At 41.1% G+C, this 27,660-nt stretch overlaps 1 protein-coding gene across 2 annotated transcripts in view; it reads right to left on the reverse strand.

Annotated features, from left to right (window-relative positions):
- Positions 1 to 25,931, reverse strand: part of RALBP1 (ralA binding protein 1) — a 32,357-nt gene extending 6,426 nt beyond the window's left edge. The window contains exons 1-7 of one of the 2 annotated variants that reach the window (XM_063130559.1): positions 25,687 to 25,931; positions 13,759 to 14,055; positions 10,810 to 11,268; positions 7,324 to 7,673; positions 3,739 to 3,900; positions 1,722 to 1,853; positions 650 to 757 (exon numbers count right to left, since the gene is read on the reverse strand). In XM_063130559.1, coding sequence (XP_062986629.1) covers positions 650 to 757; positions 1,722 to 1,853; positions 3,739 to 3,900; positions 7,324 to 7,673; positions 10,810 to 11,268; positions 13,759 to 14,002 — 1,455 coding nt within the window. In that variant the 5' untranslated portion in view covers positions 14,003 to 14,055; positions 25,687 to 25,931. Of the gene's footprint in view, positions 1 to 649; positions 758 to 1,721; positions 1,854 to 3,738; positions 3,901 to 7,323; positions 7,674 to 10,809; positions 11,269 to 12,249; positions 12,365 to 13,758; positions 14,056 to 25,686 lie in introns of those variants that run through there. The other variant, XM_063130560.1, reaches the window with a different exon arrangement.
- Between the last annotated feature and the right edge of the window lie 1,729 nt (positions 25,932 to 27,660).

A 27,660-nucleotide genomic window follows, 5' to 3' on the forward strand; every position in this document is an offset into this window, starting at 1 on the left:
CAGAGTAGCAGGAAAGGTAGTAGGGCTGACTGGTTGACAAGAATTCATTTAATGCATCCAATGAGTGGTTGTTTCAAAGGAAGCTTGTTATCCTAATCAAACAATAGTTAAGATGTGTTTACGTGTACCCAACTTCGTTAATTGATCCACTAGTGGTTGAAAACGCAAGTTGCCTGGAGTCTTCTCCCTCAGCTCCCAAACTGTATGAATCCCAGAGAACTGAGTTAAGAAGGGGCTGTTCTGAGATTGTGACATATTTTTAACCACTTCTCCAAAGCTTTTCAGGTGGCCAAGAAACTCAACTTAGATGCATGCAGATTGTTTTAAATAAATGTTAATCTATAGTTGCACCAGTAAAAGGAAAAGATCTCTTTAAAATATGAGCACTTGTTACTCTCAACTTTATTTAGTTATTTATTTATTTACAATATTTATATGCCACAACCCATTCAAAATTTCAGAGTGGTGTACAAGATAAAATAAAATAAAAACAGAATAAAACACCTTAAAAAGATTTTTAAAAGAATCAAATTCAAAAGTGAACCATGAACCATAGCTGGTCATTAAGGAAAGGCTTCCTGGGATTTTTTTTGTCAATGTTTAAAGGAAAAAGAATCAGAAAGTAAATATGGTTAACAACAGGAGCTACCTGAGCGAGCAGAATATTAATAACCTCTTCATTCTCATTCATTTCCTCTTTGGAAACGTCCTCCTTTGAAAGGCTGGCGATCTCTCGTGCAATCTTTGTTTCACACTCCTGCATTGAAAAAAGCTTGATTAATGCCTGCTGCCTCACAGAATCAAATAGTTAAATGCCACAGTATTTAAATAGTGTGGCATGGAGTTCTTGCACTTTCCTGAAACAATATCTTAAGGCTTTTCAAACTTTCTAGAACAACATTAGTTGGGCAGATTAATCACTTGTCCTTTCTAGGACAGATGATGGTGTTAAAATTAGTGCAGCAGCTTCCAATTTTCCAGGAACAAGCAGACTGTGCATGGTGGCAATTTGAGACACTTCTGCATACCTGAGCACAGCTTGATTAACCGCAAAAGGCAATGCCTGATAAAACGCAATGTAATTACAACAGAAGTTTGAAAGGTCAGACCCCCTAAAATGTAAAACTGAAAGATAGAAACCCAGAGCTTCCTCAAGGGGTGGGTGGGTGGGTCACCTGGCACAATGGCCCCTGCCTTCCCAACAGAAACCAAAGCCCAAAGAGTGAGTTATCAGGACTCCGCTTCAGTATTTTAACACATCAGGTTTTAAGCTACTGCTCCAGGCCATTCATTGCAGGGCGCAAAGACTCCCAAGCAGCAGGTGATCACCATAGGGAGCATCACTCAGGTCCCAGAATGCAACCCTTAGCAATGCGCAGCGGCTGCCAGGGCTACTTCCTTGTTTTTATCTCCTCCCTCTAATGGAGTGTTGACCAAGAGGACCTATGCTGCACTGCCAGGTGAAAATGGGTCACTTATTAAAAAGAAAAGAAAAGAAAAGAGGGAAGCGCAGCACACAACCTGGTATTTTGATCCATCAGAATGATAAAGGGCCACACAATCCTGCACTGTATTCAGGTAAACGCTACCCTAGTAGAAAGGGATGACTAGACAGGCCTACTTTTCCCATGTGAAGCCATGTTTCTATCCCCTCAGCTGAAAACAGGCAACTTTCCTTCCAACCTTTGCGGGTTACAGAACTAAAATACAAAGAAACTTACTTGTCTTTTAGCTTCTCTTAGCTTCCTTTTGAGAGCAGTCAGAATTCTTTGCACTTCCCACAATCTCTCCTCTTTGGATAAATCTTTGATCCCCACCTGTAGGTCTCGGTGCAAACAGTTCAAAAGGAACTCCTAGTGACACAAGCACACCGTTTTCAGCAATTTGACTCATTTTCTAGGCTTAAAAATAACTCTCCCCGGGTCAGTTAGGACAATGCGTTAGTCAAAAGTGGACTGTTTAAGCAACCTCTATCGGCATGGGAAATAATCCCGTCCCGGGAAGCGCTTGGGCAGGCGCTGATCATGCCATACCTTGGCAGGCTGGTGCAATCGGGGGCTCCCCACATGCCATCCCTGGGTGGGGTGCCGCTGATTGCCAGAGATGTACATGTCCTTTGCCCCCGCCCCGCGATCCATCTGGATATTGGCTCAAGGGGATAGAAGGAGCTCCTTCTATCCCCTTGAGCCAAATGGATCACATGGCAGGGTGCAAAGGATGTCTCCCACGGCTGGACACGTAATATCAAACTGTGGGAGAAATCCACTTGCCAATATCGGGGAGGGGGCCACAATGATCTGTCCTGCAGCTGTCACAAGCAGGACAGATTCTTGCCCATCCTGTCCCCGTTCGCCAGAAGAGAAGGTTTAATTGGAGATGCAAGCATCTCTCCTGCCACTGGAAAAGATTCCCCTTCTCTTCTGGCGAATGTGGATGGGACACGCAAGGATCTGTCCTGCTTGTTACAGTTCCTTCCCCTTGGGGCCAAGGCAACAGGGAAGGGGACAGTGTTGCTGCAGCCTCCCACTTCCCTGTTGCTATGGTGCAGATGGGGAAGGGTGTGTCAGTGCCGAGCGACGTCATCCCTGTCAAGAGATTAGATGGCTCAGTGCTTTGCCAGCAGATGGATCTGGTGCCTTCACATGTGAGGAGTCTGTTCCGCAGCCTCTTGCTTCTGCGAGAGGGGCAGTGCGTGTTTCTCCACTGGCGGCTGCCACAGAAACAAGAGGCTGCAGAATGGTCTCCTCACATGTCAGGGCACCAGATTCATCCTCCGGTCAGCACCGAGCGACGACCCCATCACCTGTCCCGCGCAGCCACCACAGCAATAACCGGCAGGCACATCACCTCCAATGACAGGGCAGGAGGTGGGATTCCTCTGCCACCACTTCTTTCTCTGGCGACAGCCACTACAATTGCCAGGTCACTGAGGTCTTTAGAGGGCATGCTCCTGGTAGTTCCACATGGACCTATGGCCCGATAAGAGTCCACCAGGAGAAGAGCCTTCTGTATGTTAGCCCCTTTTTGGAGGTCAGGCAGGCACCAACACTGTGATGCTTCCGGTGCTTCCTGAAAACAGCTCTATTCCAGGAAGCATTCCTTAACTGACAACCCCTTTTTTATTGGCATTCTGTTTTAAAAGGTATAATTTTAATATGGTGTTTTGAGCTTTACTGTTTTACTTCTTATGTTCTGTTCATTAGTCTGGAATCTGTTTTAGGTATAGAGCAGTATTCAAATTTGTAAATAAATAAATACATTTAACATGGCCATGTTTTGGGAGCATAAGTGAAACTGTAAGAGCCTTAACACTTCTCTTAAATCCAAGTTGTTGTTTTTAAAAAATCCTAGAATGAATTGATTGCTTCTTATAATTAAAAGCTGCCACAAAGAGTTAATTTGAGACATATCAATCACTGCAAGAATTTTGGTGGCTCAAAAGTGGAGAAGCAACACCATCCCCTCACTTGATGTTTGGAAAATTGCAGAATTGACAAAACTAACAAGAGTTTAGAAGACTGAGGTATAGCAAATAAAAAATTATATTGTTAAATATTTTCTTACTGGCTGTATACAATTTAGTTCATATCATGTTTAGTATTAATTGGATGTATAATGTGTAATTTAGAGTAATAAAGCATTTTAAAATGCTGGTAAATCAGAGGATTGGGACTTCAGAATTGCTTTAATCAAGATGAATGTCAACAGAATAAGGATAGATTTCAGATGAAGACCAACCTGTCGTCTAATTTCTTCTTTGATGCTTTCCGGTGTTTCTGGCAATGCTGGCATTGTTGCCATATTAGACCAGCGAAGAGGCTTTGTCACAGGTTTTAGAACCACATTACCAAAGAATTCTTGGACATGAGTGAAAAACATATACAGGACACGGTTGCTGATCTGAGAAGACATAACAATCACAGTACACTTTAGAGAGAGAGAGTTGTCCAAACATTTTGCAAACATGTATGCCAAATAATTCTAAAACATCTGACATGTACAAACATTTTCTTCACCTTCTGAAAATAATGTTTGAACTTTCTGACTAGGATGAAGGCTCAGAGAGGACTAAATGGCCTTTTTGTACATGGTTCTAGGACAGTGGCAGAATCAAGAAAGGAAACCTGCAAGATCCTTTCTGACAATCTTTCCTTTCTTCTTTCCACAGAATTTATGTTATTTAGGCCAATTTGACTATCGTTGAACATTCTTCTCTAAACTGATATGGATATTCAACATGTCAAATAGGCACCTCTGAAGACCTAACCCTAACACATTATTATACACTAATTTTACTTTCTTATAGAATGGCTGCATGTGAATGTCATGTTAAACTTTGTTAAGCGAGCCTGGCCTCCTCATTCTTTCTAGAGCACAACGAAATTTGAGCTTTCAATTAACCACAGCTTGCTGTGCCACCCTAATCTGGCCATTTGTGGTTAATCTTAACTATGGTTAGTTTCAAACAAACCAATTTCAAACTGGTTTACAAAGCTGCCTTGTTCAAAACTAACTATAGGTAAGATTAACCAAAATATGCCAGTTTCAGACAAAACAAGCTGTAGTTAAACAAAAATGGAAAGAAAACCTTCTAAACTGGCTGCACAGGAGGAGAGGTGAAGGAGAGACTAAATTAGGCTAATTCACAACTTACTAAACTATAGTTTAGTGCAATGTTCAAAGTCAGGCACTATGTCACAAAGCTCACAAAGCAAAATACTTGCTTTGAAAAATGCTAAGAATAACAATTCCAGCATCTCCAGCTAAAATAAAATTTTAATCCGATGCAATCCTTTTTACAAAGCCTTTTAAGTAGCAGACTGCATATTGATAAAGATGACATGATTCTTTTTTAAAAAAATGTTCTTCACCTGCACTGTAACAAACCTAACAAATATCTTCCAATCACTTGTCAGAAGTTTGCTGCAGTGCTGAAAAGAGCTAGTACTGCTCATGATTTTGAAACTGATTTGCTTTGATATTTAGCTATTGTAGTAACACCTGGAAAGGTTTTGGAGTCCAGAAAGTCCTGACTTGAATTGCACTTTGTATCTTAATCCTATGTGCACAATGAGACCTGGCAGAGTATGACCATGTTGCCTTCATTTATGTTGGCTCTGTTAAGAAGGAAGATGGAGCAGAGAGTAGCTGGCAAAGCAGAGACAACAAAGAACATTACCCAATCCTTATGCCAAGAAGAACTCACTGCCATTGAATCACATAAAAATCATAGTGCCTTTAAGAAGGAAACATTACCTAGACTCCAGTTCTAAGAAGGGAATAATTTAAATTGTAAGACACAACAGAATATATTTAAAACAAGAACAGTAGCATAACACTATCAAATGATTTGATTTTTTTTATAAGACTGCAGTAATCAATACAAATTGCACAGCTATTTCATCCGGAAGCTTTTGTACATTACTCAACCAACTGGTCTGACAGGATCATTGTTCAATAATAAAATTAAAACTAGATTACGAGAACTGTAGTGCTCATTCAGGAAGGAGACCAGAGGTCTACAGTTCATTACTACCAACTATCTAAGAGATACCCCAATTATTTTAGTAGAACTTAGGTACACATAACTATGCACTGGATTTTGGACATTGGCTACTGTTAGCATGTTTAAAACACTCTCATTACACACGTTTTTAATGTTTTTAGCATAAAAATCCTGATTTTCATTTATTTTTAAGTCTCTGATATTCCTAGTTTTAGAAATATCTTTGAACATTATGACAGTAAAGAATCATTCTCGCCAAAGACTCAGAGATTGGGAAGCAGGCTTTTTAAATAACCAATTTCCCTGTTTTCAAACTTATCATTTTTTATACCAAGATTAGCATGCTCACAGCCTTTGAATATTTTTTCTATAAGAACAAATGCATTCAGACTGCCTCACCTTCCTTTATGCCATTAATTGATCTCCTTTGATGTCACATTACCCTAGGCAGGCAAATCTAATGGCTGCCACTGATCTAATTGAACATCATAATGACACCTTCTCTGATTAAGCCGTTAAGTGCTAACAAGAAATGAAGGCACCCTAAAATCTGAATTCAATTAACCATTTGTTATATTAAACTATGTCACCAGTGCGTTCCAAACACTCCCTTCCCGGTGCAAATTGTTTTTGCTCTTTTAAAAGCTTTTAATGAACGGAAAATGCTGCTTATGTATGTACTTTTCTGGTTTTCCATCTCTGAAGTGTATCAACTATAGATTAAGGACACTTGCCATACATTCAACTGACTTTGATATATCATGAAAAGATCAGGCAACTAAACATGCAAGTTTAGCAGTGACTTTTGGATGTTACATTGAGTCCAATGTTGCTTTTTCTGTGCTAAAGACACCTGATCTTTATCCTTTACTCTAAATGATTTAAATGGGGACTTCTTGCTGAAATGTGAAAAAGAACAGACTGGTAAAGTGTCAATCCCTAGCATAACCCCCAAATCTAGTGTTAGTTAAAAGCTCGTTTTAATTCTGATTCAAGTGTTTAGCAGCGTCTTGCCATATGATTAACAGTCCAATCCTATGCAGGTTTATTCAAAGATCCCACTATGTTCAATGGGACTTATTCCCTAGTAAGTGTGTTTAGGACTGCAGCCTAAGTTTTCCCACCTCTTCCTGATGCCTGCATGGCCAAAGACTTTAAAAGATAGTTGAAACCAGTTCTCTGGGCCAAAATGTTAAGTTCCAAAGTTCCTACCTAATCTGTCATCAGGATACCAAAAAAATGGCCTCTGTAATTAAAGTCATCCAAGATAGTAAAGAGGACACTAAGTGCATCAAATAAAGCATGCCTGTTTTAAGCTCTGACATCTGAGATTTGGTAGGCAATGAAAGGCATACAAACCAAACTCAGTTTTGTTAAGCAGAAATGTTCTAATTTAGAGAACTAGTGTAGGAGCATCTGGCTTAGCTTACTTGCCTGTGTACTATCTGGAGCTACGTGCTCTGCAGGTACTTTTCTATAGCACAGCTTGTCTCTGACAAGTGACACACCAGTCGGGATTCTGAGAGCTGGAGAGTACAGATGGGTCCTGCCATGGGGCCATTACATTGGTCTTGTTTGTCCCTACCAACATGATGCTATGGGCCACAGCTTATTACACTTTGACCCCCCTCTGAAAAGCCCAGGACAGCTTCCTCATGGTTCCCAAGCAGTCTCCAGCCCACTTAGCTTCAGCAGCAGAACTGTAACATACACCTATAGGGTTTGGAGCAATTCATGACATGCACAGAACGAGCAGGGTGATTTCTAAACATTCATTTCAAAAAGCACCTTCAATATATGCCGGCTGGCACCTGTACCTGAACTGTTGGACTGAGCACTATGGAAATGTTCTGGATGTTCATTTTTGTTTCCAGTTCCTTTGCAATGACATGGTCCATGTGCACAATCAGCCAGGAGATCAGGAGGAAGTTACACTCGGGCAGCTCTTTCAGGAGACGCTGGCACTCCTGCAGTTTCTCAGCCTCCAGGCTCTTCCCACAAGCATCTTCAAAGCGAGGCATCAGCTCTTTGGTAAGCAAGTTCTCAGGCAGTTCCCGCAGATACTGTTTCAACAAGCTGGCTACAGTGTTGGGCTCATATTCCTCCAGGTTGGGGGATTCTTCTCGGTCATATGCTGCTTTTAGCTCATCCACTTTTGATTTAATTCCTTCAAAAACATTTGGAATGATTTCTTTAAAAACCTCCGAGAACACAATTCAACCAAATTTACAATATTTAATGTAGAGAGCCGTTATCTTACTTGTTAAATTATGTTTATATAACCTGTCCTACCCACCACAGAGGCTCAGGACTGCTGACACCTTATGAAAACCAAATCATTATAAGAGAAATATATACTAAAATCCCATTGAACAGCACAATCTGATTTAGAAGTAAGCAAGTTCAGTGGGACTTACTCCTAGGTAGTTATCATAGGACTCTCCTAGGTAGTTATCATAGGATTCTATCTTTAATAGCTAATGAAACTTCTTCTAGTTGCCTTGAAAAATGCTGAGACACTGGCTTTGGTGCTATCTTCATTTTGTAAAGCCACAAAACACTGGGCCAGTGGATGACATAGATGACGTATGAGGGAAGGAGGGACAATGAAAGTATGTGTAGTGGAAGGAACAAACAAAGGGCTAATCTCTAACTTATGGGAACAGCAGCGGGTGAAGATAGAGGAGCAGCAACCTAAATGGTAACTTTTAGGCATAGGAATTTTGACCATCCCTTTTAGTTTATTAACTAAATATTCTTTTCAGAAGGTCATTGGTTCAATCTTTCTGGTGCGTTATCCACTGTATCCAAATAGCTTTGTATGTAACAACTTGTGGCAGAGGAAGTCCCTCTTCCCCTCACCCCAAAATACAGCAGCCTGGCAGACGGGGAACACATAATTTCATCTCTCCTCCAACAGTCAATTTTGCAGATGGCAACAGCTTTACTACTCTGCTATCAGGAGGAGGGACTGTTTTTCCTCTGTGGCCAGCATGGAAATCAGCTTGCTAGTGTCATAGCAGGGTAGTACAAAAAAGAGTTCAGCCCAGTAACTTTTGTGGGACTTGAGCTGGCATTGACTGACCAAGGGAGAGATCTTGGGGAAGTGGTGGTGGTGAACAGTTCGACAAAAATGTTGATCCGGGATGTGGCTGCTGTGGAAAAGGCAAAGCCCATGTTGGGCAGAAACAGAAAAGGAACTGCAAACAGAACTAGCAATATCATACTGCCCTTATGCAAACCAATAGTGCGGCCATACGTGGAATACTGTGTACAGTTCTGGTCACATTTCAAAAAGGATATTGTAGAGGTGCAAAATGTGCAGAAAAGGGCAACCAAAATGATCAAGGGGCTAGAGCAACTCTCCTATGAGAAGAGGCTACAACATCAGGGACTGTTTAACTTAGAAAAAAGATTAGGAGACATGATAGCGGTGTACAAAATTATGCATGGTGTGGAGAAAGTGGACAGGAAGATGTTTTTCTCCCTATCTCATAATATTAGAACCCAAGCTCATGCAATAAAGCTGAATGGTGGGAGAATCAAGTCAGACAAAAGGAAGTACTTCTTCATACACCACATAGTAAAACAATGGAATTCACTACTACAAGATGTAGAGATAGCCATCAACTTCGATCACTTAAAAGGGGGCTAGACAAATTCATGAAGGATAACGTTATAAATGGCTACTAGTCATGATGGCTATATATTACCCAAGTATCAGAGGGCGTATTCCTTCATTTGCCAGTTGCTGGGAACCTGAGCGGTAGGGTGCTGTTGCAATCACGTCCTACTTATGGGCTTCCCACAGGCAGCTGCTTGGCCCCTGTGTGAACAGAGTGCCTGGCTAAATAGACCTTTGGTCTGATCCAGCAGGGCTCTTCTTACATAGGGTTCCTTACAAGACTCTTATAATCAAACAGAATGGCTTATTTGTCTTTATTGTTCTGACTATTGCCTGAATGCTTTCTGATACTTGCATGAATCCTCTTTCCAGCCTAGATACAGATCAGTACCTCACCCCGTTACCAAGAGAAGCATATTTTATGCTTTCTTGCTTGAGCAGTCGTAGAGATGGGCATAACAGAGGATAAAAGACTGGGAACCTCGAACATCAAAAAGCCCTCTGAGAGGAAAATAAATTGCTATACTTCTGACTTACAGCGCCAGAGAAAGTGTGACAACAGCTTTCATATTTGTGTGTCACTAACAAGAAATGTTCACTTATAAGAAACCTTCAAAATATTTACTTCCTGTGCAGTTGTGTCTTTAAACTCTGCCTCCAAATTTGCATTTCACTTCTTGTCAAAACAGTTCGTGCATTGCATTTAGATTGTTGGCATGATGTGTCTCACAGGTGGCATTCACAATTCAAAATACAGCTGTATCATTAAATAAATGACTCAAATCATTGTTACTTTTAAGTGGCCAAGGTTACACAACTACTGTGACTGCTAATTATCTTGGCATTACTACAGGGTGTTTTCTACAAATCCAAACTAAAATCCTAAAATATTGCTCAATATTTTCTCTGAGGACTGTGCATCAATTCCTTTTGGAAGAAAGTCAAAACGAACTTGCAGGAAGAAAAAGCAATTGAATATACTCTTTCCCTGCTGTATTGCTTGATGAATCACTATATTACTTACTAGCACAGCATCTTTTTATACAATATATTTAAATAAAAATATACAGCAAACAGCAGGAATAAGATCTTGGTACCCAGTGTCTCTGATTACATATAAATGGCTATAATCTACAAACTACTTATACCAATATAGCCCTACTGCAGTCCACAGCTGAGTTCAGAGCAAGTGTTGTGAAGAATGGGGTTGAGAAGTGTCATGTGCCAATTTTCCCTTTCCATCACAAAGACTGAACTATGTTTTTTTTAAACTGCTATGCTCAGCAAGCAGGTGGCAGATTGCTGAGGAAACGGCTTGGAAATCAAAAGTGCCACTCTAGGGAAGCAGAACTTTAATGGATCTGATAAAGCGTTCTCTGACCTCAACTACAGAAGACTGGAAACACTAATTTAACCTGTTAAGAGTTCTAATAAATAGGACAAATTCTTGGGACTGTTCTCAGCTATACCTACATATCAAGGAGCCTTCCAGTCTCAAATTCAGAGCTAAACATAAATTCAACAGCATCGCTAAACACATTTAATTTTAGGAAACTGCAAACAAAATTACAGATATTACTGAGTTCAGGAAGTGCTGAAGATGGAGGGTTCCATCACTACCCCCAGTCTTAACCAAGGGGAAGGACAAGAAATCTGCCTTCAGGTACGCCACAAATACCTGAAACTCTGTAGATGCCTTCGCATTTCATGCCATATTTCTCTACGTAATCTATACATTCCCGGAAAACTGCTGGCAGGCAGATGCCATCGTACAGCATGGTCCTTTCTGCTGCATCTGCCAAAGGGATTCCAAACACAGGGCGATGTCTGGGGATATCCACCGGTGGTACCTCTGCCTCTTGAGCTGGCTTTTTCTTTTTCTTCTTCTCTTTCCACTGTTTAACAACATCTGCTGCTGTCAAGTCTTTTGATTTTTTCTCTTTGTGCTTTTCTTCCTTGTGTTTATCCTCTTTATGCTTTTCATCTTTGGGTTTTTCTTTGATCTTAAAATCCTTTTCCTTCTTTTTGGAGAAACTTGGCTTCTTGAAAACATGAATCCCTTTGGAGCGCTTTAACTTGGAAGGGCTTTCGGCTTCATCCCCAGAGCTGTCTTCCTGGAAAGCTGCGTAGCCTTCCGCTGCAGGGAGAGAAAGAAGCAGTAGTGAAGGACAGAAAATGTCAAGTGTTTAATCTCTCAAGAAAAAGGAGGAAAATGTCATGCTGACCAATAACGCGGTACTTACCAACACATGCTTTACCTTTTGCAGAATTAAGAAAGACAAGTACTTGGGGCTGATTCTGACGTATTTTTCCTTCACAGAAGAATATTTATGAAAAAGTTTACCTGGTATCCATACACATTTTTCAGGAGAGACCCACGAGTGGGATCATTTGGTTACCTGCTGACCCTTACTCATGGATCTTTATTGCAGTACACAGTTTGCATTCATTCCAACTTGCAATGCAATCTTTAGCATGGTTACTCTGAAGAAACACTCACGGAGTTCAATGGGATTATTCAGTGATAAGTAGACTTAGAAATGAAGCCTTAATGGTTTCCGTCTGTGTTTTCACCATATAAGAAAATACATCAAGATCAACATAGAACTGACTCTATTGCAAAGACCAGAATGAATGGCACATATCTGCTTATCTTAAACTTCTTCTCAGCTCCTAGTTGATTTCAAGGGAAGGAACTGTCCAAAATTCTATGTATTCCTGTGATCAACATAGTAAGTTGTCATGGTCACAAATCAACATCTCTGCAAACACACTTTTAAAAAAACCTTTGAAAAGGACAAATGATATAATCCAAATCCTGAGTCCTTAAAATAAAAGAGAACTTTGCTACTAACTTCAATGGGAAGTGGAGGACTGTATTCAAAATCACTTGGAGCACAATCCTATGCATATTTAGACTGAAAAGAAGTCCCACAATTCCCAGCATTCCCACCCAGCTGGAAATGTTGGGAGTTGTAGCTCTTCTTTTTCTGTCTAAACATACATAGGATTGAGACCTTAATTGACCACTCTCTTAAAAACATCTAAACCAGATATTCTAAAAATATAAATGTATTAATATACTCAGGCACACCCTCTAAAAAGAAAGAAAACTTACTTTTCAATTCGATAGGCAAAGTCGTCCCAACCATCCTGACACATCATCAACTACTTGTGCTCATTTGGATTATGCAAACTGCATACGTGATTTCAATTCCACAGTCATAAGACAAATATTGCTTTCGCTGCAAATTATCAGGTACTTTACTGCTTCTGAAATATATGCACAGGAGTCTAATAAGCTACACCTCTTCTGCAACTAGCCCTGCCTATCCTGTAGGCAAGAACAGGAAAATATTTTTTAAAAATATAAACACACACACCCATCACTAATTGCAGCATATGTGCTAAGATGTAGGAGGGAATGGCTCAGAAAACACTCTACATCAATTTTTAGTTTTCAAGCATTTAAACTTGATAAAGAATCATCTCTAGGATTTTCCAGCATGGTTGACATGCTGCCAATGTGAGGGCTTGAACTCTGTACAGAGAATGGATATGGACCAAACTGGAACTAAGAGGTGGATGTACTGCCACGGTACAGCCTTTCAGAAACATGCTTGAAAGAAGAAAATCATGAAGGTTTTGCAATTTCAGATTTTTAAAGATCTACTAGGCCTCTTCATCCTAGCCTACTAGATTTTTAAAACCCATGATCCTGCCTTTGTTCCAGTCCTTCATAGAGACAGGGCTATGGATTTTCCTCTAATCCAAACCTCCTTTGGCTCACAGATACTTTTTTCCCCTTCCCATGGTCCCACAACGCTTGCTCCTGGCCAACTAGTGTTGCCCTACAAGACCTCTCTATAAATGTCAAACTCCTCAATAACTCCTTCAGCTTCACCATATGTCCTATTTTCCTTTTCCCCTATGATCTGTCTTCCCCTATAAACTTACTTCCAAGTAAATAGGCATAGGATTGTAATGTAAGAAGTTCAAATTCTGTATATTATTCTGATCAGAACTTTAGAAACAGACTGGAAATAAGAATGCTACCATTTTTAATTTTAAAAAAACTCCTGAGACTCCACTAATTGTATTAATATTCAAGAATGTGCTAACGAAGTATCATTAAAAAAAAGATATTGCAAGATACGTCCATAATTTGCAGCTAAACACTTTAATTTCTCAGAATGCCTACTGGCTTACATAAAATACATAAAAATATAAAGCAGTTATCACAGTAGAGAACCAAATGATCGCCACTAGTCAAGGCACAAGGTTAAAAGGTAAACTTCTTACTTTAAAGTGAAGATGATATTATGTCCCATTTGGAAACACTTTTATAACCCTCATTTAGATTTTATGAAAGCTCTACCATTTTTATAAATAACCTGATAAATGGTGAGGCATCCCATACTAAACATTTGAGAAGAAGTGTTGTAGATTTCTTTTACAACCATTTCTCATGCCTTAAAGAAGAGACGCTTAAAGTAAAAATGTTTATATTGGTAGTGCCAGGTACATTGACGGATAAATCAAAAAGTAAAAAAGAACAACATCTCACACTCACACGCAGAGGCACTAAAAAGCAGACAGGTATAATACAGATGAAAAAGCTACCTACTTCTTTTCTCTTTCTTCTTAAATTTTCCTTTTTTCTTCCCGTGCTCTTTCTCATCATCAGATACAATATCTGGAGGTTCATGAAGGCTGTCATGAGGTGGTGAAGGCTCACCAGTTCGATATAAGCCAGGGAATTTTGTTGGACTGATTTCTTCAGAGCTTGGGGTCCGGGCAAGACTCCCGCCATGCTCCACCCTGCGGTGCTCGCTGGGGCTGCTGGTTGGAGGCAGGAAGCACTCCGTCATTCTTACTCTCTGACACCACAGCAGAACTATATCTTGTTACCTGTCCATTATGCCTGCAACAAAAGGGACAATGGTGTCACTGCAAAATACTCCACAGTGCAAGGAAATGTATTCCATACAGAACTATATGCGTTGAATTTTGATTCACAAGCAAAGAATTAGCCACATGATATAAACAGGACCAATCATGAGAGTACACGCATTTAGTCGCATTTAGTTTAGAAATATGCCACCATATAATACAATTTTAGTTTGCAGAATTTGTTCAAACAGCTTTATATAATTAACTCCGAGAATCAGGCATTGGTACATTTTCCTCTTCACGGGCTAAGCATCCCAGCCTTTCTTTTGCATACATTTGTCCCCTATCCCATGTTGAAGGCAAGCACCATCTTCCATTGAAAATACAATGGCCCAGTTCATATGGAATGACATTAACCTGGATTACTTAGCCACTCCCATTTACAATGGCAACAACCAGGCAGCATGTACCAGCACATTGCCGAATTCCGAACAACCACCCAGGGTTTTTAAAAACACTTGAGTTATTGTGATATATCAACTGGGCCAATGATGATGATTCAAGGGCACAAAGTAGACCCACTTTATTATGAGAAGTGAGCAGCAGCACAGCCAGACAAGATACTCTTCTGGGCAACAGATTCAATCTTGGATCCGTTAGCTGTCTATAACACCAGGGTTAATAGGCCACACCCAGCACATGGTTTGAATGCAAAATAAGGTAAAGGTTCCAATTAATTTTTCAACTCTTCATTTGAAGTATCAATAACTGGATATATTTCTGGAAATTTCTAGAGGGTAAAATACATTTGTTAGTTATAAAGTGCCACAAGATTAGTATATTTGAGAAAGCATCTTACAGCTATCTGATCATCAAACGAACTTAATTAAATCCCTGCCAAATATTCCAGACAAAACCATGGGAAATGCTCCACTTACTCAGTTGTTGAGTACTTCACTAAAGCTAACCAAATGGTTTCATGAGAAAGAAAAAAATGACTGGCAGCTCAAATGAAACTGGCAGAGTGAAATATGTTGCAACTGCTTGCACAGTGCACACTTCACCCCACATCTGCATTTCTACCATTTTCCAGACTTTTTACACTTTTTCAGGAAACACACTGACACACGCAAACACATATTAGCTTTACTGAGGGTAAGGAGATTTTAAAATATGACTGTTCTTTATTAATTGTCAATGTTTGCTGGGGTAGTTGGTTGCTTAACAGCCCCTCTGGGTTCTAAGGTTGGCAACTATTTATTTATTCATGTAAAGCATTTTAATGCCACCTCTCATCCAAATAGGCTCCCAGAGTTGCTTGCATATCAATTAAACAAGACAGGCCCAAAATCTCAAATATGGTCTTTCTTTTTCTTACATGTAATATCCAGTTCTCCAGGTTGTTTACCACCAGAGAAAATGGGATAGATCCAGATTGACCATTTTGTGAACTAAAGGGCTCCTTCCATTTAAAGAAGGCACTGGGATTTAACGGGAGCACCTCCCTGGAAAAAATGAGCAAGGAAGCAATCTTCACAATTCTCTTTTCCCTAACTTTAAGCAAGCGACTTGAAATCTGAAATTAAATGGAAGCACTGCAACTGGAAAAAGATCAAGAATATCTCTGAATATCTAGAGATATCTTTCAAACATATCTGCTAAAGTTTCACAGGCTAGAGATAATTTCACCAGACTTTCCAGTGCTCAAGGGATTTTCCTACACTGAACACTTCTCTTTTCTCCCCAGTTCTTTGTACCTGCCCTACAGTGCTATTAGCTCATCATAATTTCTCCTCTCTTTTATGTCAATGCTCAGAGATAGGGAAATTCATATCTTGGAGGGAGGGGAGGAAGCCAAAGCAAGCACTATAATAGCCCACCGTTTTAACGTATACCTCTGCTAATTTCCTGCATGTAAACAGTTTATTTCCACCATAGAATCTGAGGGTTGTTTTAGGGCAAAACTATAAAACCTTCCTGTTGGAAACTCCTGTCTTGGCTATCAATGCCTTCAGGCTGACTTGCAGGTAAGTGAAGTGGTACACTCTGTCCTCAGTTCAAAAGTATATCAAGCATACATTATGCACTGGTAGAACAGGTTTTTATTTCAAAAACCAGCATCATGGCATTAAAATTATCAGGGTAAATCATAATTCTCATGTGAATCACTGTGTCTACAATTACTGCTAACAAAAGTTTCACAGGAAAAGTCAGGGCAAAACCACAGGTGATGCAAGAGGTACTAACATGCTTTCACTCACAGGGCCAATACTAGCTTGCTTTAGATTGGGGAAATGGTGTGAAGGGAAAAGGTTAAACACTCCCTCTTCCAGCACTACTGGTCCAATCAAATCTGATCACCTGCAACTGTTTTAAATTAAAAATAAAATTGGGCAATCCATTAAGAAATCTCCTGTATTACATCACATCACAGCTTTTAAAACACAGCTAAAAACTTTTCTTTTCCCTATAGCTTTTAAACTTTGAGTTTGTTCTGACTCTATACTGTTAGCTTCACCCTTCCCGGTGCCTGTTTACACTTCCCTGTGCCTGTTTGCATTCTCCTTCCCTTCTTATTGTTTACTACAACTTTATTAGATTGTAAGCCTATGCGGCAGGGTCTTGCTATTTACTGTGTTATCTGTACAGCACCATGTACATCGATGGTGCTATATAAATAAATAATAATAATAATAATATGTAAATCAAATTCTTCAAAATGCATATTCAAGAACTTAAACTGAAGAGAAACGGCCCGTTCAGAAGTCACCTTAAACCATGGTGGTTAAGCCAGTAAGCCAGGCCATGTTCAGAAGACACTTAAACCATGGCTTTAACCACAGTGAATAAGGCTTTTTGCTTTATTCACCGTGGTTAAAGCCATGGTTTAAGGTGTCTTCTGAACTCCTTCTGAAAAGACAGCGCTTTATTTCAGAACTGCATGAAACTGCTTTTCTCCCCTAAAGTTCCAGTCCTAAGCATATTTGAACACAGTGGGACTTGCTTCTCAGTAAACATACATTGGGTTACGCTTCATGGTTCTAAACCTAAACCACTGGGGTCTTCAGTAATCCTATTGATTTTCAGCCCCAGTGACGTAAGACTACAAGCGAGAAAAATAAATTTCTGTAAGTAGCTTTAAGCTTTCAGGTCACAGAGAAGAACACAAAGAACATATACACCACATATAAACCTGCTTTGACCTATTTCAAGTTCCAATTTTGTGACTAGAACAGCCACAACAATACCGAGAAGCCCACACACAATTTACTTTTCACACAGTTTATGAGTAAACATTCAGATACAATTCAACATTTATCATCAGAAGTTTTCTTCAAACTTCTGTTGGAAGAAAGAACAAATACAGAATGTTTCCTCTCTGAACTGTTTTGGGAAACTATTGCTTATGCCAATTCCCCACAACTACTCTGCTGCAGCTAATTTCATGTGTTCATATATGCTCATATTTAATAGCATGTTAGCAAAAAAGAAAAAAAATAGCTTAGCTGGATGGACTATCCAATTAAATTTTTAAAAACACATCTACAGTACTAGAGAAGAAATGGCACAACCAGTTTTTTGGTTTTTTTAGTGTGCAGTTGGACACAAAATGTGTTGTTGGGGAAAATGTGCAGTTGGAAATCTGATAACATGCAGTTGAAAAAAGTGGTGAAAAAATTAAGACATGTGTTATGTGTTTATTAAGAACTAATCAATAGACAGAGTCAGAGATGGCATATAACACAAATTATATAAGGATGCAGGTGAAAAAGACCTTGATGGTGTGACTGATGTTGTTGGGTCCTGTGACAGCGTTGCCTGAATAGATGTGGGGGCAGAGTTGGCGCTTGGGTCTATTGAATGGTTAGTGTCCACTTCAGGTTGGGAGGTTGTCTGTAGGACTAGTCTGCCTCCCAAGGCTTGTGAGAGAGAAGTGATGCTTTCAAACCCTATGGGAAAATTGCTGCTACCTCTAACATAGCCATTCTGCGTGATGAGAACAATTATGAGTCTCTTCCAAAATGTTAACAAAAGGATCAAACAAAACAAAATGTACCAAAATTAACCTTTCTTAGCAAGTTCTTTTGGCATTGACAGAGATAAGCATCTGCCTTATACTGAGCCCGACCAATTGCGCATCTAAACTACTATAGCCAGCCATGCCTGACAGGAATTCCCCAGGATCTCATGCAAAAGTATTTTTTTAAACCTTTTAACTAGAAATACTGAAGATTTACCCTGGGATCTTTTATATATGCTCTATTGCTGATAATTAGCAAGGTTACAAATCTAAACATTTCTATAAAACAAATCACTAGGTATGTTTCCTCAGCCTGTCATGATACGTTTCAGTTTTCATTAAATTCTGTAATTAAAATACATGATAAACAATGCGAGAACTGAATTAAAAGCAATCTACAAGCTATGGTGTTATAGCACTACACATCAACTCATTCTGTTTCCTGACTTGGAGCTGAGCAGAAGCAGGGAAGAGCAGCTGGCCCAACTGAAGTAGAAGCTAGAAAAGTAAGCCAGTTCCCAGAGAGAGAGAGCGAACAGAGAGCGAGCGAACAGGAGTTTGACAGGGGGAGTTCGGCAGGGGAGGTCAAGGGGGAGGCCTCGAAGAAAAAAAAAAGAGGGGAGGGGGGAAACATAAAGAGAAAACAAACAAACCACGTCCCCCAAAAAAACCCAACCAAAAAAATCTTATTTTCCCTGAAGACATACTCATATAGTTGTGTACCGTCAGAGAGGACAGGACAAAGCAACGGCAATTCCACTATAATCAGAAAGGAAAAAAACAAAGCAGAAATAGACAATATAGATGGAAAGGAGTCCTTAGAGGTGGTGACCTGCAAAGGGTGTGCAATGTTCGTGTTTCTGCCTGAGCTCAACATGGCGTACACCTGCAACAAGTGCAAGCTGGTGGCACTTTTGGAAGAAAAAGTGATAGGACTTGAGCGGCGAGTGTCCACCCTCCAAGGAATAAGAGAAGACAAGGAGTTCTTAGACTGAACGATGGAACTGCAACAGCAACAAGAAGCACATGAGATTGAAGAGCAACAGCCAGCTGAAGCAGAAGTGGAGTATGCTGAGGAGAGGAAAACCAATGAAGAGGAAACTCCCTGGAAAAGAGTGACAGTTAGGAGCAGAAGAACTAGAAGGCATTCTGCACCGGTGGAACCATTAGAGTTAAGCAACCACTTTCAGCTACTGGAGGATGAGACTGAAGGACAGTTTGCAGAGGAAGAAATACAGGAGACACCGTGCAACAATGAACAAGAGGCAGAAGGTAGATCAACCAAGAAGAGGAGAAGAGTAGTCGTTGTGGGAGACTCCCTGCTGCGTGGGATTGAAACCCAAGTATGTCGTGAAGACCCATGGACTCGCCAGGTGTGCTGTCTCCCTGGAGCACAGATTAGAGATGTGACTGAAGGGTTACCAAAGCTCATAAAGCCCACGGACACATACCCCTTTCTTTTCATCCATGTGGGAACAAATGATGTCGCCAAGCAGACTTTGAAGCTCTGGGAAGGAAACTGAAGAACTTTGGGGCCCAGGTAGTTTTCTCATCCATCCTCCCTGTTCTTGGAAGAGGATTAGAAAGGGAAAGAAAAATACTCTGGATGAACGACTGGCTACGAAGGTGGTGCCGACGTGAAAGTTTTGGATTCTGGGACCATGGGCTACGCTACTTGGAACATGGACTGCTGGCAAGGGATGGGTTGCACCTCACAAGGGCTGGAAAGAATGTATTCGGCCACAGCATGAAGAACTTGATCAGGAGGGCTTTAAACTGAATCTTATGGGGGTGGGAGACGTAAACTTTGAGGCAACAATGGATGAAGGCCAATGCACCACAGTACAGAGAACAGCTCCAATAGTGCCCCCAAATAGTGTCTGCAACAATGTAGGAACAAAGCCAGACTATAAAACACATGGTCTTCGATGTCTATATACTAATGCCCAGAGCATGGGAAACAAACAGAATGAACTTGAACTCTTATTACATGAAGGCAAATACGACTTGATAGGTATAACTGAAACTTGGTGGAATGACTCCCATGACTGGAATATAGCAATTGAAGGATATAACTTGTTCAAAAAGAACAGAAGAAATAGAAAGGGAGGTGGAGTTGCACTATATGTTAAAAATACCTATCCCTGCACAGAAATACAGGCGGATCAGACTGGGAGCCCCGTCGACAGCGTCTGGATTAAAATAAATGGGGCAAGGAATAAAAAGAACATGATAATCGGAGTCTACTACCGACCATCCAATCAAGAAGACGAGGATGAAACTTTTGAGAAACAAATTGCCAGTGTTTCAAGGAAGTGTGACGTAGTAGTGATGGGGGACTTCAATTACCCTGATATCTGTTGGGAGACAAAGTCTGCCAAAAGCAACCCTTCCAAGAAATTCCTGACATGTGTGGGTGATAACTTTCTCCTACAGAAAGTGGAGGAAGGAACTAGAGGATCGGCAATCCTTGATGTGATATTGACCAATAGAGATGACTTAGTGGATAAAGTGGCAGTTACGGGGAAATCTGGGGGAAAGTGACCACATCATACTTGAATTCTTGATTATGAAGGAGACAAAAGTTAAGTGTAGCCATACACGTACTCTGGATTTTAGGAAAGCTGATTTTAATAAACTCAGAACTATGATAAGTAAGGTCCTGTGGCAAGTGAACCTAATGAGAAAAGGAGAGCAGGATGGGTGGGAGTATTTAAAAAAGGAAATTTTAAAGGCACAGTTACAAACAATTCCAACAAGGAGAAAAGAGAGAAGACAACAGAGGAAACCAATGTGGCTCCACAAAAAACTTAGAGATGACCTGAAAACAAAAACAAAAATACATATAGGAAGTGGAAGGAAGGCCAGGCTACAAAAGAAGAGTACAGACAGGTGGCACAGAAGTGCCGAAATGGCGTTAGGAAGGCTAAAGCTGAGAATGAGCTGAGATTAGGGAGGGATGCTAAAAGAAATAAAAAGGCTTTCTTCAGATACGCAAGTAATAAAAGACAGAGGAAAGAAATGGTGGTTCAACTGCTTGATGAGGATGGCAAATTAATATCAGATGGCAAAGAAAAGGCTGAAGTGCTCAATTCCTACTTTGCCTCAGTCTTCTCCCAAAAGTGGGTCTATGACCCCCCTGGAGAAAGTGAAGCAGAAGTTGAGGGGGCAGGATTAATTGATAAATAAATGGTCAAAGAACACCTAATTTCCTTGAATGAGTTCAAATCCCCAGGACCCGATGAACTCCATCCTAGAGTAATGAAGGAGCTAGCGGAACAACTCTCAGAACCTTTGTCTATTATCTTTGCAAAATCATGGAAGACAGGTGAGGTGCCGGATGACTGGAGAAGGGCTAATGTTGTCCCTATCTTCAAAAAGGAGGAACCTGGGAACTACAGACCAGTCAGTCTGACATCCATCCCTGGGAAAATTCTGGAGCAGATTACAAAGAAGTCAATCTGTAAACATCTTGAAATCAATGTGGTGATCACTAGAAGCCAACATGGATTTGTCAGGAACAAGTCCTGTCAGACTAATTTGATCTCATTTTTTGATAAGGTAACCTCCCTTGTGGACTGTGGGAATGCTGTCGACGTCATATATCTTGACTTCAGCAAAACTTTTGACAAAGTGCCCCATGATATTCTGATTAACAAACTAAAAGTGGGCTAGATGGAACAACTATTAGGTGGATTCACAGTTGGCTACAGAATCGGACTCAAAGAGTACTTATCAATGGAACCTTCTCAATCTGGGGAGAGGCAACGAGTGGGGTACCACAGGACTCAGTCCTGGGCCCAGTGCTCTTCAACATTTTTATTAATGATTTGGACGAGGAGGTGCAGGGAACGCTGATCAAATTTGCAGATGACACAAAATTGGGTGGGATAGCTAATACCCTGGAAGACAGAAACAAACTTCAAAGTGATCTTGATAGGCTGGAGTGCTGGGCTGAAAACAACAGAATGAAATTTAATAGGGATAAATGCCAAGGTCTACATTTAGGAAATAGAAACCAAAGGCACAGTTACAAGATGGGGGATACTTGGCTCAGCAATACTACAAACGAGAAGGATCTTGGAATTGTTGTAGATCGCAAGCTGAATATGAGCTAACAGTGTGATATGGCTGCAAGAAAGGCAAATGCTATTTTGGGCTGCATTAATAGAAGTATAGCTTCCAAATCACGTGAGGTACTGGTTCCTCTCTATTCGGCCCTGGTTAGGCCTCATCTAGAGTATTGCGTCCAGTTCTGGGCTCCACAATTCAAGAAGGACGCAGACAAGCTGGAGCGTGTTCAGAGGAGGGCAACCAGGATGATCAGGGGTCTGGAAACAAAGCCCAATGAAGAGAGACTGAAAGAACTGGGTATGTTTAGCCTGGAGAAGAGAAGATTGAGAGGAGACATGATAGCACTCTTCAAATACTTAAAAGGTTGTCACACAGAGGAGGGCCAGGATCTCTTCTCGATCCTCCCAAAGTGCAGGACACAGAATAACGGGCTCCAGTTAAAGGAAGCCAGATACCAGCTGGACATCAGGAAAAACTTCCTGACTGTTAGAGCAGTACGACAATGGAATAAGTTGCCTGGTAAGGTTGTGGGCTCTCCCACACTAGAGGCCTTCAAGAGGCAGCTGGACAACCATCTGTCAGGGATGCTTTAGGGTGGATTCCTGCATTGAGCAGGGGGTTGGAGTCGATGGCCTTGTAGGCCCCTTCCAACTCTGCTATTCTATGATTCTATGATTTGTCAACTATATCACATTCTTACTCTAAAAAACACTTCAATTTTCATCCTGCTTACTATAAGGAATTATCTCAAAGTGTCTTACAAAAACATAAAAACGTTAAAATAATAACCAAACAGAATAATCAAAACATGCCAAAAGTCAATTAGAAAATCTACAATTAAAAGCACAATCCTATGTATGTTTAGACAGGGCATGAGTAATTGAGGGGAAGTCTGATTTCTCTAGGAAAACTGCAACTGGTAAAAAGAACTCTTGGCCATAGCTTCTTGAACATCTAAGGAAAGCATCAGATCAATAGCAACATCATGGAGAATACTGATGGCATAGCTTACATTTTATACACAAGGAGCACATTCATTTTAATAAAACAGAATAGCATGTCAAAGAACATGGGTAAATATATACTTATTGCCTCAGTTCAGACAACACGTTAGTCAACACAGTGTAAAAACTCCACTCAACAGTTGAGTTTTTAGGAGGTACTCCCCACACATGTTCTAACTCCACTGTTGTGTGACTGTGGGCTATGGTGGAGTTGAGTAAAATCTATTGCTATGTTTGACAGTTCCTCTGCCCTCTCTCCTCCCCCGGTCATCCCGATGGTATCCCATCATCCATTGCTGAAAAAAAATAAATCCCGGCGGCTCTCCTAGAGTGGCATTCGCTCTTTTCGTTGCTCGTGCCAGGTAACTCTGTAGCTGGTGGGAAAAGTCAATGCGACGCAACAGAAAGCTCCACGGAGCCCACCACACAACACAATGGTTGTCCAGGAACTCTCCTCTGCATAGTGTGTATATTCTGCGTGGAGTGTTTTCCAAAAAAACCTCCATCATCGTGGATGATATTCTGCGTGGAGTTTTCCCATCAGACAACACATTTTTCAATGGTGGCGTAAAAACTCCACTGCAGAGTTCTAAAACCGCCGCTGAGAAACATGTTGCCTGAACTGAGCCATTCTCATCTATGCTACTGCTACCCATGCAATGAAAACTGCTGCTTCAAGTCTCAAAGTCCCTGATGAAATCAGGCATTCATGTTATCATAGGCTTGTCTCCAAAACACATAAAAGTAATCTATGTGTTTGTGTTTTAAAAACACACACACCAGTTCTCAGCATTTCAATATTTTTGTCATACTCAATGCATATCAAAGAAAGCAAAGATTAGTACGGAGTGGGTTCATATATCTTTAACTTAAGAGACATTAAAAAATAGAGAAAGACTAAAGCAAGGGATGTAGAGATGTAGGGAAGAACACGGAATGGACAAAAAGAAAAGCTGGAGACTTTTCCAAAAAAAATCACCTGTGAAATTTCATAGACTAACTAGCATCTGTATCTCTGGTCAGCAACTATAAGTCCAGCAACATTTTCCCACCCACTCATTTCCTCTCACACAAATCAAGAGACAGCAAAAGTCTTTTTTTTAATATTCTCGCCATAATTAAAAGCAACAGTGACTTGACAGAATCCAATTTGCGTTTTTGATGGTTTTAAATTTTGTATACTTTTTAATATTCACTGTTTTTAACTTGTAAACCGCCCAGAAAGCTTCAGCTATGGGGCAGTACATAAATGTAATAATAATAATAATAATAATAATAATAATAATAATAATAATAAAAAATAATTTATTATTCATCTCAACTGCACATTCCGTGTCAGAAAGACAAGAGGGTTCTTAGGAAATGGCCAATAAATGGAGTCATTTTGGAGAGTGGAGGTTATACTAAGGTCAGAAGAAGCTTCTAGGCCACCAACTGCCTATTCTCTCTCTCTCTCATATTTGTGGCTATATGGGTATCTATATATTCATACATTGTCTGCTGTATACATAATTAGGACTGAAAGAAAGACAGATGTGGAACCAAGAAGCTTCTTGACATTTCATGAGAATGGCAGCAGCTGAAATACACATGTATAAGCACAATTTCTGCAGACATTCATTTTAAAAAAGAACTTCAATTTGCTCTTGCGCCTGCAAATAATAATCTAAAGTTGGTAACTGGGAAGATCGTAACCGTGACTTATGCAACTACAAAAATGTATTTTGCAATATTTCTACAGAAACTGCCCTTGCAGAATCCTACTTCAGATACTTCTTTGCTTCCATGATCAGAACACTTACATGAGCACTTATTGACAGGGCTAAGCCAGATGCAGCAACATATGAACCAGCTTTAAGATCATTATTACCTGTCAACCATCCTGTCATAGTTGCAAAGAGGCATGAGGATGGGTTCCAGATTCTACTGCCACTATACCAATCAGTGCAAGCATATAAAACTGGTTAGGGAACAGTGAAGATACTCTGACAGTGCAAATGTACAAAGGGGCTTATTCCCAGCTATATGTGCAAATAGGATTGCAGCCTGAAATCACTTAAGGTAAGTTAGAAGACTCTGTTTGTGTGTAGTATGGGGCATATGTCATTCCATCCCACCCGACCCCCAGTATGTAGCCCATTACCAAGGGCACCACTAAGAAGTACTCTTTAAAAAAAGTGGAGGAAGAAGTAACCACCTAGGTCCCAGGTAAGCCTCTGGGTCAGCCTTCTCCAAGCTAGTGCCCTCCAGATGGATTGGACTGTAACTCCCAGGCTGGTTGGGGGATGCTGGGAGTTGTAGTCCATCTGGAGGGCACCATCTTACTGGAAGGCTCTGGGCAACTCAACTCACCCCAGCGCGCAAGAGGGCGCTGCAGAGGGGCTTGCGCGCAGGCGCACTACCGGATGCGCCTCAGCGAATGCCCATCCCCACCACCACCGGGGCGGTTACCGACGCGGCCACATTCTTCCTTTCCAGCCCCCGCCAGCCCCCAACCCGCCTTGCCGAGAATGGTGCTGCCTCGAGGGAGAGAGAAGCCGAGGCATGGGGAGCCAGCACTGACCTGAGGGCGTGGGGTGCGTGGGTGGGGGGTCCCGTGGCTGCGCTAAGCTCGGCTCCGGGCCTCCGGTGTCATTCGGGCCCCGCTTCGCGCCCCATCCCCGCGCCGCTGCCGCCCCGCATACAAGGTCGGGTCTGGGGAATAGCAGGCGGCAGTTTCGAGGCGCATGCGCGAACGCCCTTTTCCCTTCCCCGTCTCCCTCTCTCCGGTCTGTTTCTTCCAGCCCTTTGGCTGCCGAAGGCAGAGGCCGGAATTAGGCAGCGCACGCGCATGACGCGCAGGGAGGGGCCGTCATAGTCGCTGAAGGAGAGAGAGCGCTTCCCCCGGAGAAGCCGAATACGGGCTGGGAGAGAAGTTGCGCCTGCGCGTTCGTTCCCCCTCTTTCTCATCTGCTTACATAACGGTAGAAAGTTGGCCTCATGTTCTCCCTACCACTTTTCGGACTGATGCATCTTGGGAAATGTAGTTCTTGGCGAGAGAAAGCATTTCGAGCCTCGGGTATGCACGCGCAAGATAGGCAGATAAGAATGAATGCTCGCTCGTTCTGGGGCTGGTCTTCGTGTCAGCGGGAGCCACGATGGCGCTACGGAGCCATTCATAATGGCGGCACAAAACACATCTGGAGGGCACCAACTTGGGGAAGGTTGGCCTAGTGGTGGACAGAAGGTTGATCTCCAGATTTTTTGGACTTCAACTCCAGAAGACTTTGTCATCATAGCAAATAGTCAGGGATGCCGGGAGTAAGTCCAAAACATCTTCCTGTCCATCCCTGGAACAAAAACTGGTATATGGTGAAAGTGAAACTTGTTCAACCATGACATTCTGTCTTCATCGGCCAAGTCTTCTTGATACACAGGAGCTGATTCCACCCAGAAGAACTTGTATTCCCAGTGATGCAAAGGTTCCTGTTGAAGGATCTGTGATGTTTTCACCCTGTCCTTCCTCCAATGAGCTCTGGGCAGTATATATGGCTTTCACACATACAAATACACCCCATGCCATTTCTTAGGATGGTTTCATTATTCCTTACTTCATTAATCAATACCCTTCTCAACCTTTTCCTTTAAAAAAGAAAACTGAGTTTTGGAGTAAATTCAACTGCTTGGTTCAAATCTTTTTTTCCTTCAAATTTCCTAATAAGCATGAGAATTTAATTAAATGAGTGTTCTAATTCATTTCCACAAGTTTCAATTATAATCCTTGAACTTTTGGACCCCCTATATTTGTGTGGCAGTTTTGCCACCTGCTTTGTGTATTCATTTGAGATGCTGCTTTCTTCAGGCCTTACACAGAATAAGTTCTTTGTTGTAATTTCTGTGGAAACGTAACAAGTCCACCACAGGAATGTGTATGTTTCTATTCAGCAAAAGCTACCAAGGTTAAGGCTGTAAACATCCCGATTAGTCTTTATAAGCACTGTAGTCTTTGTGTGTTGCATAATCATGTAGCTACTATCTCACTTCCTGTAACTGGAAGCAATATAGATTTAATGCCAAGAGTTCCAAACAGGTATCACATGTATTTGTAATAACTTGTCTGCAACAACAAAGGTGTTTGAGTTCATCTCCTCAGATCCACTCTCGAGATGAATGCAAAAGGAGCTGTTACTTACTCCCTTAGGAAAAACAGTAGGTGCTTTAGCTGACAAACACACTGAAATGTCTCTTATTTCTGATCTATGCAAACAGGCAAGAGCATGTTAAGTTGCACTGGTTTCTTGTGAAATTTAATATGCTGAGATCAAGCAGTCTCACTTTCAGGACCTGTAATCTGGATCTAGTTACTTCAGAAATAATCTCCTTCCCGATTTCCCAATTATTGGTAAGCTCACACAACATTGAACCAGTCTCGTATTGCTAAACTTGGGCTCCCAGCCAGCGTTATAAATTAATGAGGGGGAAAGTTGAAAGAAAGGGTATGAAAATCAAAGAGAATGATGACTTAATTGGTCTGTTCATGTTACACTCTTATTTATAA

Source organism: Elgaria multicarinata, chromosome 7 (genome assembly GCF_023053635.1).
Source record: "Elgaria multicarinata webbii isolate HBS135686 ecotype San Diego chromosome 7, rElgMul1.1.pri, whole genome shotgun sequence".
Classification (NCBI taxonomy): Eukaryota; Metazoa; Chordata; class Lepidosauria; order Squamata; family Anguidae; genus Elgaria; species Elgaria multicarinata.